Source organism: Lactuca saligna, chromosome 1, assembly GCF_052625555.1.
Source record: "Lactuca saligna cultivar CGN05327 chromosome 1, ASM5262555v1, whole genome shotgun sequence".
In the NCBI taxonomy this organism is placed as follows: Eukaryota; Viridiplantae; Streptophyta; class Magnoliopsida; order Asterales; family Asteraceae; genus Lactuca; species Lactuca saligna.
The window spans coordinates 90,993,652-91,010,632 of NC_136417.1; the positions used below are offsets into that span (position 1 = coordinate 90,993,652).

Consider the following 16,981-nt stretch of genomic DNA (forward strand, 5'->3'; position numbering starts at 1 on the left):
TGTCGTGGTATAATTTGCATATGAAAGTTTCCCTTTAATAGTTTTAAATCATATATGATTCCTTTCATAAAAAAGCGTATAGTGAAAGTTTATATAACACACGATAATAATCGAGTGTTTTACTTGTATTCCCCCCCCCCCCCCTAAAAGCATGTAAAAGTACTCATAAAACATTTAAAAGTGTGAATTATAGGGGTATGAACTCAGTTGTAAGATCGGAGGTTGCGGGATGAAAACCGGACAAACTTTCGGCTCGAGAAAGTGGATTTCCTCGGGATTCTCAGGAATCTCGGGAGCACGAACGACCTTCGGGACTCGAGCAAAGTGATCGGGGCTTCGGGGTAGCACGGGCACGGAAAACGAAGCAAGAACGTAAGAGAAATGAGAGAAATGGTTTGATTTTCCCGGAACCCTCGCATCCCTTTTATAGGGGCTGGGAACCTACCTCGTACGTTGGGCGTACGCGTGTATGCGGGGCGTACGCATGCGTCATACGTGACCGAGTCCTCGATTGCCTCGGAGCTCGGATGGGACGGGGCATAGCCTCGCACAGGCGCGACGTGGACGATCCGAGGCCAAGGCCTCGCGTACGCTAGGCGTACGGGGGTTACGCTGGGCGTAACTCGGCCCTATCTGGTGTCTCCCCTTTGGATAATACCAAGGGTTTTTAATTAAATTTATATATAAATTATTTAATAAACTTCAAAAATACATATCTTCTTCATACGAACTTCGTTTTTGACGTTCTTTATATCCACACGAAGGTGAGACCATATTCTACAACTTTCGTTTAGATCCCGTCGGCAAATTCCGAAATTATTTTTATTATTTATTTTTAAAAGGTCGCGGTAAGGAAATTTCTTTAGAAATTCATAACTTCTTTATCTGACGTCGGTTTTTGCCAGACTTTTTACCGTTGAAATACCATTGTTGAGACCTTCGATTCTCGTTTAGGTCATTCCGGCCAAAAGTCGCTCGATCTCTGATTCGAGTTTTTAGCCGTCTGTCGTTAATCCGAACTTGAAAAATTCCTAACTTTCTTATACGAAGTCGGATTTGGGCGTTCTTTTTACGTACGATCACGGTTTAATGACTTCTAACATAATAGGTAATTTAATTAGTGATTTTTGGATATTTTATTTTCGAAGTCAATTTTATTACAACTAACGTGGTTACAATACTTGACTTTTTAGGTCGTTTACATGTAGTTGAAATATCGGGTTGTCACAACTACCCCTGTAACTAGAATCTTGTGGAGGGAGAACGTGACTTGAGTGTATAGATCTATACGGGATTGACTACCCCGCACCTGGCTGCTAGCTACAGTGGGATCGACTGGTCCACAGGTGACAAAAGTCATAAAATGATACTGGCCCCGTTACGAACCTTATCTAGTCTATTGTATGGTTATGAACTCGCAACTTAGATTATGGAAATTTACTTTAGTAATTAATTTACTACCTCCTTATTAGTTTTATATACGTGTTAAAACTAATGTACTTTTCAAGGATAACCAGGCTTTCAGGAAACTTCACTTAAACGCTACAAGTATGGTAGATACTTGTACACTTCATTCCGAATCGATAACCAACCAGCAAGTTTTAAGGAAAATAAAGGTTTTTCCTAGGATAACTTAACTTTCTTAACCAGGTTGTTTAACAAATGGATAACTAAACTTCTCTTATAAGAAAATATGGGATTTTCTTGGATAACAACTTTTTCAGAAAACCAAAGGAAACTTGTTCTTTTACCAGAAACAAACCATGTATGAACTCACCAGCTTTATGCTGATATTTTCAAAACTGCTTGTATTCTCAGGTCCTCGTTAGACAGGTATCTCGCAATCTTTTGGAGAAGACGGATTATTTTAGCGGTCTCGTCTTTACTTTCATTATACTAATGTATATGTAAAACATGTATTACTTCGCTTTCAAAAAAATGTAAATACTTCTATGTAATGTAATGGTTTTGTTTACTATGTTTACTATGTACATTGGTTGTGATACTTTACATGACGTCCTCCGCCCCGGAACGTTTCCGCCTTCGGTTTCGGGGTGTGACACATGCGTACTGGCCAACCAACCTAAGAACTTTCTTGTGACTTAATCCATTAAGTCCTAACGTCCAAAACGTAGATTCAAGCGTATAAAAACGTCCTAAACCATAAAGTTACAAACTTTATGCTTTTGCATGCATGGATGGGGATTAAGACACAAATTAAGTCCATAAGCTCACTTAGATGCTATCTAGCACTTTCATGGTTGAGGCTAAACCATCAAGGTCCGATTTTTATGGCTCCAAACACCTCCAAGAGCCTAAAAGGACAGCTCATATGAGACTTCTAAAACTCAAGGAACCTCAACTATGGGATCAAAATATAACATAAAACATCCCAAAATTAGATCTAAGCATGCAACGGTCAAGTTTAAAGCTTTATACCTCAAATGGGTCAAAATTGATGGTAAACTTCTGGATTTACAAGCCCTCTTCACGTCCTTACTCCTTCTTCAAACTCTTTCTTCCTCAAAATCACCAAATAACACCAAAAATGCTCATAGTAAGCTCAAAATGCATCCAATAAGCTTAGGGTTCGGGTCTAAAGTTTAGGGACATAAATTTTAGGGACATAAGGTGCTTAAATAAGGTGCAAACCCTAAAGTTTGGGGATTGCATCTGGCCAGCCTACTCCTAGCGTACGCATGGGTACGCCCAACGTACGCAGGGACTTCCCCCGCTTCGCGCCTCACTTGTCTACGCAGTGTGTACACTATGTACGCGCAATGTACGACCCTTTCCCATAAAACACATATATTATTATTTTTTGAATAAGTAGCAAAAGAAATATCTGACAACTTGGGCATTACAAAGAAAGCATCACATTTTCCTAAGGACGTGGTAGACATGAAGCTACAAGAACTTGATCAAGAATAACTAAGAGGAAGATATTAAACTAGGATCAAGTGAGAAAAGAAAGACTAGACACTGATTAGAATTGTGGCTCTAATACCATGACAATTTAGAGACTTGTATTTGGGAAAAATATTTGTTTGCTCATTCAGAAGAATCCTCAATATATACCGAATATACAAGCAAATTATCAACCTAAATTACAGATTTCTAGCCTATAAATCAGCTTACTAAATTATCTACAATTATTGACAATAAAAGACTATGATAGCAAAGATATTTTGTTGATTAATCTAAAGCATAAAATCAGCATGAAATCTGCAGTGATATCTTTGACAAAACATACAAATCAAATCTGTAAAGTGTTGACACAATAGCAATCACCTTCATATTTTCCTGAAATATAACAACCACTAAGATCGGGATAATCCCCAAAGCCATATTATCGATTACTTTCGCAAAAAGTAACGACACCTCCAAAATTGATCCAAATCCGTTGATCATTGCAAGTTGCCACGCCACCTCCATGTAAATCATAATAAATTAATAATCTAGTAAGCTATCTTCCCAAGTTTAGAATTAACCATTTCACCCTGCAAATTATTCCATGGACCGTCAACAAAAGTGCCAAAATGAGTACTTGATGCCACTAACGACGGGTATCATTTTTAACACCACATAGAACATTATCCCTTACAATTAATGTACACCTTCTGAAATAATAAAAGAGATTTTAATTCTGTCTGCACTTGACATTGTTCCTTATAAAAATTATTACACAACTTATTTTGCAATGGTTAGAGATTATATATATCAGGTACGTATCTAATTGTGTCACCAATTTAAACCCATCTGAACATTTCCCCATTTTAACACTTTCTGAAATGATAACAGAGACTACAGTTGAGATTGTTCCTTTTAGAAATCAGTATACAAATTATTTTGCAATGGTCAGATAATATATACTATTGTGTCGCCACTTTAAAATGTATTAGATTGTTTTTGCTAGCTTTCTTCCTCTTCCACATGCTTTTAAAAAGTACCAATGACAATCACTTGATGATGTCATGCGAATGGTATATATGTCGGGTGGCCCAAGCAGAGAGTAGCACTCCTCTGGTTGACCATAAATATGAAAAAGGAAACAAGAGAACAAAAATGTGTCTGTTCTATAATCATACAGAATCAAGAAGCATAACCAACAACATTATGAAATTAGGGGCTTCTATAACCAAAAGAGCGGCATGGAAATGGACAAACTTGTGACTACAAAATTCACTTTCCCAGTTATATAACTTTGAATTTCACCTTACTGAACATTAAAACATGAGAATCATGAGAATCATGACAACTCAGCAATTAAATTACAGTCTTTTCTCTCAATCACATGAACCAAACAACAAAAAATTAACAAATATATAAAATAATAAAAACAACATTACGACTTACATCATATTCATTACATGTGTATTAATTAACTCAAAAACCATTCATATTGTTTTCCCCTGTTTTTGGCAATCAAGGATACAACTATCAAAACAAAAAACAAAAAGATAAATCGTTACTAAAGGTGACAATAAGCAACCCATCTTAATTCTTCTGGAAAAAATTAGGATATAACTCATTGAGTTTCATGCTATTGATTTAAAGTAGCATTTGGTTACCCATCTTATTAAATGCATCTATTTTGAATTCAGACAACCATCTTTCTCAAGAATTTTCATGTCAAGGACGAGACCTAGAAGATTCCCCCTTGCCCTGTGAATAAAGGAAAAGTAAGAAAATTTTAAAAGTTATATAACTATATAGAGATATGATACAAAATGCTATGAAAACAGATAGAAACTTAGGAGTATGTATATTATATTACATTTTCTTAATTCAAAAGACTTAATGAGTCCTCGTGACGCCATAGTCGACTATGTTTTCATGGCTTCTTAGATTTTTTATTAACATCTCTCCAAAACTCTTGAAGAAATTTATACATTCTTAACCTGTTGGTTGGTCCTATCCTAAGAAGACCTCTATTAATAACACTCCATAAAAAAAAAGTAATATGCTTAAACAATTCCTTATTGTTTTCTAGAGTGTGATAGATTGTTATTAGCATGGTAGACCTGTAAACATCTATTATAGATTGTGCATTGAATGGAAAGAACTCAACCCTAGTGACTTCGAAACATGATGACAATACAATACAACAAGATTTCTTTAAGTTTGTTCGTAGATATATGTGAATCAGCTAAATATACGTGAAAGATGTTAATGAATAGCAATAGAAGACTACAACGCCTAAATGAATGCAAAAATTATAATAGTCACTAACTGAAACCCTTGACTTGTGTAGTATGCTTGTTAGCAAGTTGAAAAGGCTTCAAGTGAAAAAATATAAATCTTAAACTTATGTCTAGTCTAGGAGGTCAATGGTAAACAGTGAGAATTGTGATCTAAATATCTAAATATCTTAGCAGTTTATCACTACACATGATATTCATGGAGAAGTAGCATAACACGAAAAAATTGTTTGTTCAAAGTCCAATACAATTCGGTGGGACCATTTCCATTGATTAGAGGGAATCCAATGAATAATGATCTCTGGTAGTCAAATAATAGTTCAAAATTGTATAAAGTTTTTTGGAGGAAATACAAACTACGAAGTGAACCCCAATACATTTGGGGTAAATTAACCAGAGATAGAGTCCGCGGAAAGTTGGGTTCCAAAAAATGTGATAAAATTTTGGATTCTCTATCAAAGAAGTTCCACAAATTCATAAAAAAATCCAAACAGAGGAAATCATCTTTTAGAAAAGATTACAAACAACGTACAACCTCCATTTAACACTTTCCAGAATGCTACCCCACAGTATAAACCTCCAAAGATGAAGAAAGTTTAAACCACCATAAAATCTGAAGTGGCCATGCTGTTAAGTTTCACAGATATGGCCGAAAAAATCATTTTTCCAATGATTTCAATGTTAAAAAAAAGTTGTGAAGCATGAATCATATAATTTCCAGAAATATCAAGAAGTTAAGACAAATGAGAAAGTGCACATGCATGGGAAAAAAGTTGTGGAGAAATATCAACTCAAGTGGAGATCCGGTCATCATCTGATGAGAACTCTAATAAACAAGCCCACTTCTTCCTTATGGTCACTACTCCAATATCAACAAACTTATTAAAGGGTCAGAAATCAATTCAGATTCAAAAAAGCCGAGGAAAATGAAATGTAGGTAAATGAATTGGTGGATGTTCAGAATGAGGAAGAGGCCCTTAGGGCCAATATTAAGCTTGTATTAAAAAAGTACAGTAGACTAGTAGAGGCATTGTATGAGGTTTTGACAGAAGAGGAAACTCAATTGTATGATTAAAATTTAAAAAAAATAATAATAATAAAAGATAAATTTACACGATAGCGTCAAACATTTGATCGTAAATAAATAAAAACCAAAAGACCTTGATAACAACCAAAAACACCGAATTTAGAGCCCTAAATGAAGGAATTAGGTATCGTAATTCGTATGCACCCACTCTAAGATTAAAAGTTAGAGAATATTAGACAAATTTCATTCCCTATCATATCAGCCCCAACTATGTTTTGATGTTGTCTTTTTCAAGCATCCATTGCAAGGTTATAACTCCTTTTATTTTATTACATCCTAAGCCATTCAAGAAATTTGATGACAACATCTTTGGTTGTGTATGCCTTTTATTCATTTGATGAGAGAAAGGTTTGGGTGTCAAAAATGTATACCTCACGTGCGCTACCAATCGTGCTAGAATTTCTTTGAGAAAAAGCTCTGAACCAATACTTTTCGTTTTGTTCTGAAAACAGACAAACAGTTATGTGTTAATTAACATAGAAGGTTTGATGATTTTGTATTGGGTCCCAATATTTATGTCATCCAACATATGATGACTTAATCAGTTAACATAGACCCATTCAAACAGATCACTTTAAAAAATTATAAGTAGAAATTTTATTTTTCATATTTTATAAAAACAAACTCTTATAGTAGAGGTCAACAAAATCAATGATAAATGGGTGGATTTTGGTTTATGAAACATTTATTTATCTACTAAAAATAAATAAGTCATTACAAATAAGACATTACGGAAATGTATTTAACAACAATAACATCTACCTTGAAAGTTGGGGCCATCAGTAATGAATTTCCGATGATATGGATACAATTCAATGCCAGTCTCAAAAAAACGTGTGTTGTTTAGGAGGTATTCTCCGGTTGTTGTTTGAAAAGGAGAGAGATCTCCACCAATTATGTGATTCCATGACTTGTAATAACCCAACACATCTTCTTCTTCATCCTTCTTCTCTCCATCTTCATACACAAGACTCACCCCACACTCCTTTATAACTTCACCATATGGTTCTGTAACAGTAATAGTAATATGGTCACCAGCCTCCATTTCATTCATCCCAAACATCCAATGACTTAACATCACCCAACACTTTAGACCTTCACTAAATTTATCCCTGTAACGTTCGTATATCCACCTACGGTTTTTTGTTATATTACTAATTGTCATCATTGGCGTAATGGGGAACTGACCATATGATAAATAAAAACACTCAGCAGAAGGTTCTGATGTTTGTATAGAGCAGAAGTTGAGTCCTGTAAGGTTGTTTGGAGATGATGATGATGATGATGGGATGGTAAATGATATTGATGGTCCCACACTTCTATGCCTAAACCAACTCGGCATCTCCTCCGCCTCATACAATGTGCTGAATATTGCAAATTCGTAAATCATCATCTGTCAAATATAACCACCTTAGTTAATCACATTAATAATAATATTATACATATTCACATAAATACTAGACAAAACCTCGATTTTAGATTCTGAAGAATTAGTTCTCACGCGTCTTTCATTAAGGAAGTCTAAATTAGTCCAGCCCAAGCGATGTAATACTTTTTCCTCAACACTAGCCATTGGTTGGATTTTGACCACACCTTCAATTTCGTACGACCCACGTGTGCAATCTACCGAAGATAAGTAATTTAACCAGTTTACGGATAGCTTGAGTGGGCACATTTCTGGATCAAATACAACTTTTTTTACATAATGCACATCAAAAGGATTAATAGACAACTCTCTTAGTGTACGTGGAGGATACTCGACTGACTTCAATTTTTTACAATTCTCCATGCTAAGTATCTCAAGTCTAGGAAGGGTTCTCACACAACTAGGCATGGAAATGATAGGATTACCATCTAAATATAAATGCCTTAACATGGATAGGCAACTAAAGTCTGTGGGAAAGGATTCATGGGACAATTTATTATTTGCAAGTGACAACCTTACTAAAGACCTCGGTAAAGACATTGCAAAGGACTTCAAATCATGTGGTATGGAACCCACAAAGGAAGAGAAAGAGGTTCTTTTGTTTATGTGAATGTTGTTAACCGTGAATATTTCCAGTGAATCCACATCCATATTCTTGATTCGAGATTCATCAAGATTACAACCATCTAGCAACACTGTTTTAACCTTCTTCAACTTCCCTATATTTCTTGGAAGTTTTTCAAGCTTCTTGCAGTAGCTCAGATCAATGAGGACAAGTTCAACACATTGCCCAATTGATTCACAAATATCAAGCAAACCAATGCAATTTCTAAGTATTAACCTCTCAAGCACAGGCAGTTGATCAAAGTCACTAACACTATGAAGTTGTTTGCAGAAACTTAAATTAAGAATCTTTAGTGAAGCAAACAATATTTTCTCTTTTAAGCACGATCCATCCACCTACAAAATGGAAATAAGTTAGTATAGTATTGAATTTGATCAACTCACGTGGATGAATAATAAATCAAGATAGGTTTACCTTTTGCCTCTTCTCAAGTCGTTGTGGATTACTATAACAACTTACAAATGATTCGATATTGCTATATGACATGTCAAGACCAACAAGATTCACTATAGGTAATTCTGCAGGTATAGACTTTAAATGAAACCCATGCATACATAAGCCTCGTAAATTCTCTGGAAAGTTCTCATAAGACCCATACATGTGCACATAATTGAGTTGTAGTAACATAAGACTATCCATGTTACTCAATGCATCTGTTTTCAGCTCAAATGATGCTCCCAACTTCTCTTTCTCAAGCATGCGCATGTCAAGGGCAAGGCCTAGAAGATTTCCCTTACCCTAAGAAGAAAAAAAAAGGCAAATAAGCAAATTAGGCAATGCAAAATATTTTGGGCGTTCAGACTACTAAAAGTATACATGGCCTCTTACCTTTTTTTGTTTCAACACTCTGAATGACTCCTTATGACACCATAATCGACTTTGCTTCCATGGCTTGTCAAGTGATTCTTGACGTACTTCAAATCTTCCCATCTCTTGGACCAACTGATGCATCTTCAATTCATTATTCGGTCCAATACTAAGAAGACATCTGTCAATGAGATTCGTGATTCCGGATCTTGTGTTTATATCACATGCCTCTAATATTGTTTCGCTAACATCTCTATCTGTTCCGACGAAAAAACAAGCAATATGCTTAAACAACTCCTTATCGTTGTTTGATGGCAAAGTGTCGAAGCTCATTCTTAAGACATTATTTATAGGGGAACTAATTTCTTTCTTTAGCCCTTCCATGCACCCTTCCCAGTAAGCCACATCCCGATTATACAGAGACTTACCCAAAACTTCAAGAGCCAATGGATGTCCCTGACAATACTTCATAAGCTTATCTGTCACCTCTTCATAACCTGCCTTGGGATGGTTACACATAAACGCATGGGAACACAAAAGTTGTCGTGATTTAATCTCATGTAAGCCTTCAAGGAAGTCTTTTACATGTTTGGGTTTAATGTTTCTTTTGAATAGTTCACAACTCTCTGTCAACCATTTGTCCTTTGTGGTTATTATAACTTTGCTTCCGGGATGAAAACCTTTGCTTCCAAGTAATGCATCCAACTGAACAAGGGTACTGATATCATCAAGAACTACAAACACCTTTTTACGGGCCAGTGCATTTTCTATCTTTGCGGTGTATATCGAAACATCATGAAATTTAATTGAACTTGTTTTTGAAATGTCATTGCAGAGTTGTTCTTGTAAATCAAGCAACCCATTAAACTGTTCATCACATTTCCTTGTGATATCTTCAATGAAGCTACTTGTGTGGAATTCACGAGAATATAGCCCATAGACATGTTTGGCTAATGATGTCTTCCCGATCCCGCCTATACCATAAATAGTAAGTATGTCTGCCGTATGTGAGGATCCATCTTTCAACCATGAAGTGACAAAATTAATATGATATTCCATCCCAATAAGAAATGACCGAACACTCCCTAAGGGTATACGTAATCGACGGTAGATGTCTTTTACAATTTCTTCGATTAAATCACTCTCAAACCTGAAAGTTGATTTAAGAAGAACTTCAATGCACAATCTACAAACTAACAAAGCAGATTTGGATATTTAATTCATCTAAAGATCTAAATCGAAATTATATAATAGTTAGTACTTTTAATAAGTTTTTCACATCAAAACCATATTGTGTTTGAACTTACCATATAAGCTAGTGAGGTCATAAATATATGTATAATAAGACCAAAGCTACAAATGTAATACAAGATTTCACTAATGGGTCATCTAACTTTATAAGGATCGTATCCCAGTACCACGCACCACACATGTGAGCCTAATTTGGATAAGCCCAATGAGCCTCAGCCGTGGATAGTCTATAGAAAGAAAAGATACAAGGATACGTGTAGAGTGAAGAATGGATATCTTTTACTTACATGTAAGAGAAGTTATTTAATCATAAAAACGAGTGTTTGGAAGTGGTATTGTATATTTAACAGTAGACGCAAATCAAATGGTTAAAATTTGGTTTTTAATAGAAGCATATAAAAATAAGTGAAACATTTATCTAAATGAACTAACCTATGATAAAATACTAAATGTGTAACAAGTGTGAAAAAACTATCGTAAAAGTTAATCTATCTATATAAACTGATTTATGGGATCACATAACAGGATACTTAGATTCATTTTGTCATCCCCATTATTAAGGAATGAAGAATATGCGAATTTGATGATACTAAAAAAAATTATTGAATGCATATGGGGAATGTGGTAATGAAATTTCATGTGTTTACTCAAACAAAGTTGAAGGTGTATGAAAATATGGGTAAGAAAGATGTTACCTTCCTTTTACATCCTTTCCTTTTAAATTAGCAACTTCTACAAGTGCCTTACTCCACCGGTCCATCTTTTTAGCCCATTGATTTATTTTAATTGGATTTGTCTCTACCTTCATCATTTGTTTATGTTTAGCCATGGCATCTCCAAAGCTACTTTGTTGCTTCCTAACATGGGTGGGCTCCACATGATAAAAGATGGGGATTACAATATGGTCAGAGGACATACGTTGCTCAAGGATCATCACCAATTCATCGAGGCACCATGTTGAAGAAGCGTAATTCTTAGACAATACGATAATAGAAGCCCGAGATGCCTTAATTGCGCTCTCTAATTCTGGTTTTAGATCTTCCCCTGTTTCAATCTCTTCATCATCCAAGAAGGTATTGATATTGGCATCTATAAGGGCCTCATAAAGATAATTAGTAAAACTAAGACGAGTGTCAACACCTCTAAAACTTAAAAATACATCATATCTATCATCCTGAGTTGATGATCTAGGACCACATGTTGATATAATATGGCTATGAGTTGATGAAGAAGGTGAAGATCCTTTTGGAAGTTCAGATAGAACAACCATTACGAGTTATGTGTCGATGACTCTTCACCCTTCCCAAGATTTTCAAAACTCCTCCACATGTTATTGTTTATGAAAGTCGGTTTCACCAGCTTTCTTCATGCTTCGACATCACGATCCGGTACATATATAATGTTTCTACATAAAATTGAAATAATATTAGTTACAATATGCAACTTAAGTCTCAGCAAACAATTAAAAGCTCAATAATAATAATCATATCTTCGAATTATTTAAAAATAAAACTTTTAAGTGATTAAAATACAATACATATGTCCCTCTAAACTTTTCATACGAAATACACCTGCAAAATGTTTAAATTTCATTGTATAAACCCTAATTGTAAATATGTTGACTTTTATCCCCAGCCTTTGAGTTTTGAATTTGCTTTTGGAGCTATGTAGTAAAAGACCAATGTGGTTGCACTCCAAGAATCCGAATAACTTAGAATAATATTGGTTCAATGCGGAATAAGATCAAAATATCAAACAATAATCAACCACCAATGAAAAATGAATGAAAACGATACATAAAAAAGATACAATGATTCACATGGAAAACCCAAATCTGGAAAAACCATGAGGGTGGGAAGCCGAAAAACAATCCACTGTAACTTCAGTGTTTACAAAATTGGAACAAAAAGATTACAAAGAGCTAAAAATGGTGATGTATATTTTTGTGATGATCAAAATGAACTGGTTCAGACCTTCAGCGTTATATATTTCTTGTGACGTTTAAGTCACTACCCAACACGAGGAATATTTAGTACATGCATATTAATGGAGCCACCAAACACCTTTTGAAAAGAAGAGAAAGTTGTCGTTGAATCTGATTCCTCATTAATTGCATCTACCACAACCGTTTAATGGTGAAAACATGTCACGTCAAGTTAAAATTTTAGTCCTTGAAATATCGAAACTTGACAATTTTGGAAGGCATAATTTCCACAAAGCTATATGGTGCATAATGTGTATACGTATGTTTTAACCTTTGCTTTTGATTTTTACGTTAAAGGCCATTCTAAACTCGGTTGGAATACATAGAGAGGCAGGTACGTTTTCTCTTTTCAAGCCAAAAAGGGCTATTAAAGTATTAATCATTGCAGTAACACTTATGCGACAAGTTTTTGGAAGCTTTAACCAACATATATATGGCTAAGTATTGATATAGAATACCCATTACACAGCCATGAGAATTAATTAAAACTCATTTCCTCAAATAATTGAACTGGTTAACCTGTTTTTACGTCTAAGTTCATGTGCCTATATTGATTCATTTGACCTACAACGTCCCTATTTTGATTTACTTAACCCACATAAACATCCCCACTTTTGTCTAAATGAAATCGATTTTTAGTTCACTTAGGTAATCCTCAAACAAATCAACACCGAATATCATTGTAGAGACAACTACAAGATCCACTATTACCTTCCATGAAAGGAACTGCAAAACATATAGCCAATTAAAAGATCAAAACCATAAACAAAAAATAAATAAATAAGTTTCTTGACTTGTCAGTTTATAGATCCGCAACATTAGCTAAGAATAATCTTATCAAATTTCAATCTCCATCAATAGATCTAGTATCAGCATACATTTAAAAGATTTGCACTAGCATTGATGGGCTTGTTCCAAATGATAAAATTTTCTATTTTAGACGAAGAATTTACACAAAGTTTTTTTCATAATTCTAGACTTCACGCAAGAACATGCCCGACTGTGTTCTAAAACTAAACAAAAGTAATTGAAACATAAAGATATTTTTCAATCACCTATTAATAAAATAAAAACAACTAAATATGATGTGATTTATGGTTAATAAGATGAAATTGTCTTAATATGTGAAACTAACTTGTAAGCGTGTGCCTCCATAGTTACTGTCTTACCAAACGGAAAATGTACGTGAAACGGCGACGATAGAGGACGAACAAGCGGCCACAAGGCCGAGAAAGATGAACGGTAAAAGAGAAATAAAGTCAACGGCAGGAAACAGCGAGTCAACGAGAACAGGGAGGGAGACGGCGAGAGAACTGAGTCACCGTGGTTCTTTTCTACAAGTGGATAGGGGATTTTAAGGGATGGCAAGCCTCGAATTCTTATAGACAAACTAAGATATTTAATTATAGCTTTTGATTGACTTTCGTATTTTAATTTTATTAAAATGAAAGAATTGACAGTCAATTTTTATTTGGATATTTTATTTAGATATTTTTTTATTAGTTCTACATACTTTATTGGATATAAGTGGTTCTATATAATTTATTCAAAATTTCAAATAGTTTCATATTACACGCTATTAGTTTTTAAAATTTTATTATATATTTATGTAGTGACAAAGTAAAAACTTTAGATACGGGGATTAGACCTGGCAAAACCTGATACGATACAACAATTCAACACGAAATTAGCAGGTTTAGGTAAGACTTTCAACATATAGGCAGTGTTCTAAAAGGCGCGCCATGGCGTGAGGCGTGGCTTCGCCGTTACGAAAAGCTTCATAACGTTGTTGTTAGGCGTGGCGCGTGGCAAGGCGTGATATGGCGCGTTATGGCGTTTTATGACGCTTGTTTTTTCGTTTGAGACACAGTTTTTTGCTCTTTGTTATGTCTTTTCAAATCAGAGATACTAGTATTGTGGTTTTTGTTAACTTTTTGTTATTAGTTATTGATCTAACACTTCTAAAAAGTAGTTATATTTTTAATATAAATTTATATTTATGTGGTAATATAATTTTAAATTAATACAAAATCGCCGTCTTACATCACGCCTTGAAAAACGCCATGGCTCGTTAAGCTTGAGGCTTGGCCTTGCCGCCACGTCACGTCTCACGCCATTTAGAACCTTGCATATAGGGTTAGGGTCAAGACTTTCAACTCGAATATGACTTATGACTCGTTTAATAATATATCATTTTTTATAAATTTCATATTTTTATAAATATATAATATATTACAGACTTGTAGTGGGCCCAACACAAGAACTAAAATTAAAATTCAAACATTTAAAGTGACTTACTCATGCTCACCACCAATCCCCTTGGCTCTCCAACTCTAACTATTACTACGAACTTTATCATTTCACCTCCTAACTTCAGTGTTTCGCTTTTTCCTTTTCCTATCTCCGTCTCTTAGTTTCCAACTTTTAAAATGTTTCAACCCTACATGACACAATATATTTACAAGGTAAACCTTTACCCGAAACCCGGCATGAAATTAACATGCAAATAAATGGGTTAACACAACACGATAAATAGCGAGTCAGGTTAGGGTCAATCCCTCTTAACCCATTTTATGTCTTGACACGATACGACACGACACGTTTGTCCGGTCTAATAAGAATACAAACATAAACATAATTCAAAATAATAATTTCATAAATTTAATTATTATTAAATTCATTCATTCAAAAATCATAATATAAACAAAAATTACAATACGAGCGACAACTACGGCAAATTCACAATGATGCAATGTGATATTTCAACGTTTCTAATGTTGATTATTTTGATAACTTAATCTTTATATGCAGAAGCTTAGAAGTCAAACGTCATACTCGAATATGTATGAAAGAAATCAAACGGAAGAAGAAGAAGAATATGTACCTTCTTCCATTGAAGCTTTTGGATCTGATGAAGAGACTTGGTTTTCTAGTTGATCTCAAGACTTCCTCCAAAACCCCTTTGCAAACTCTAAAACAAATTTATTTGTGTAATTTTGTGTGTGTTGATTTGCTCCTCATCACATGTATTTATAGATGGAGATAAACCTTAATATGATAAATGGAAGAGATCTTGAGGATCTTGAGTCAAACCGGGAACTTAAGTCATAAATGTTAAGTGAATATCAGTCCATCAACAATCTTATACACTTAAAATAAAATTTCTGAATTTAAATTATATATATATATATATATATATATATATATATATATATATATATGTGTGTGTGTGTGTGTGTGTGTGTGTGTGTGTGCGCGCGCACATTTATAGAATGGTCCTATGATTTTCTAACAATCTCCCACAGGACCATGAATATATAAATGTACATATAAACATGTTAGCATAAACATGACAAAAGATTACAAATGACACCATAGCATAAACATGTTGTTTCCAACATATTCAACAATACCACATTTAGCAACAAGAAGATAATTAAAGGTAACACCACAATACATGGAGAAACATTTCAATTTCTTCATGTAGGACCTATTGGTATGTGGCTGCTTAGATGGAATTTTAGCAAATCTCTTTACATAGGAGAAACAAAAGTCTCTTTGGAGAAAATTTTGTATAAGTACATGCAGCAACTCAGATGTATCATCTGATACAAGTAGCAATTTGAAAAAACTGTCATCATTTGTTGAATTAATATCAAGTCACATCATCAGTTACTAATTCAAGTGTGACATATACAAAAAGAAAAAGCACACTAAAAATGTAAAAAATTTGAGTAAAGGATTGCTTATGAGTAATTAATTAAATACCTTTTTAAAATATGCAAACTAACTCTTAACTAGAAATATCCTTCCTGCCACCATTAACATACATCGTGTCCCCATATGGTCTGTCAAAAAAAAACAAAATAATAAAAAAAATTAATCATTTATAAAGTCCTCAAAATATAGTCAAGGATTGTTTCTTTTTCTTTCCCATTACGCCCTCTATGGGTAATATCGTAACGTATGTTTCTTTTCTACACCGTCTGAATGAGACTAAATTGTCATTTTACCCTTACATTCGAAAAAATAAAATTCACAATATTCATCAATTTTAATACATTAAGCCATGTATAACTATCAAGATTAAGTTGTTTCTTTCTAGACCGAATAAACCGTCTGAATGAGACTAAATGACCATTTTACCCTTATAAATTTTACAATATTCATCAATCTTAACACATTAAGCCATGTATAGCTATCAAGATTAAGTTGTTTCTTTTTAAACTGAATAAAACCGTCTGGATGAGACTAAATTACCATTTTACCCTTACAAATTTCAAAATATTCATCAATTGTAATCCATTAAGCCACGTATAGTTATCAATAAACCGTCTAAATGAGTCTAAATGACCATTTTACCCTTGCATTCCTAAAAACAAATTTCACAATATTGATGAATCTTAATACATTAAGCCATGTATAGCTATCAATATTAAGTTGTTTCTTTTCTAGACCTAATAAACCGTCTGAATGAGACTAAATGACCATTTTACCCTTACAAATTTCACAATATTCATCAATCTTAATACATTAAGCTCTGTATAGCTATCAAGATTAATTTGTTTCTTTTCTAGACCAAATAAACTGTCTAAATGAG

At 34.1% G+C, this 16,981-nt stretch overlaps 1 protein-coding gene across 3 annotated transcripts; it reads right to left on the reverse strand.

The window, feature by feature from the left end:
* Window positions 1-4,305: 4,305 nt before the first annotated feature.
* LOC145041525 (disease resistance protein RPV1-like) lies at window positions 4,306-13,741 on the reverse strand. 3 transcript variants are annotated; one of them, XM_078989656.1, is made up of 9 exons: window positions 13,551-13,675; window positions 11,969-13,107; window positions 11,093-11,802; window positions 9,168-10,296; window positions 8,754-9,077; window positions 7,757-8,674; window positions 7,051-7,681; window positions 6,660-6,730; window positions 4,306-4,665 (listed from the first exon to the last, which is right to left on the reverse strand). In XM_078989656.1, exons 3-9 carry the CDS (start codon window positions 11,665-11,667, stop codon window positions 4,633-4,635), a joined length of 3,681 nt encoding a protein of 1,226 aa, XP_078845782.1. In that variant the 5' UTR covers window positions 11,668-11,802; window positions 11,969-13,107; window positions 13,551-13,675; the 3' UTR covers window positions 4,306-4,632. The 3 variants fall into 3 exon arrangements, with proteins under 3 accessions (XP_078845782.1, XP_078845773.1, XP_078845766.1); XM_078989647.1 differs by lacking the exon at window positions 11,969-13,107 and having other exon boundaries at window positions 13,551-13,741; XM_078989640.1 differs by lacking the exon at window positions 11,969-13,107 and having other exon boundaries at window positions 13,517-13,643.
* Between the last annotated feature and the right edge of the window lie 3,240 nt (window positions 13,742-16,981).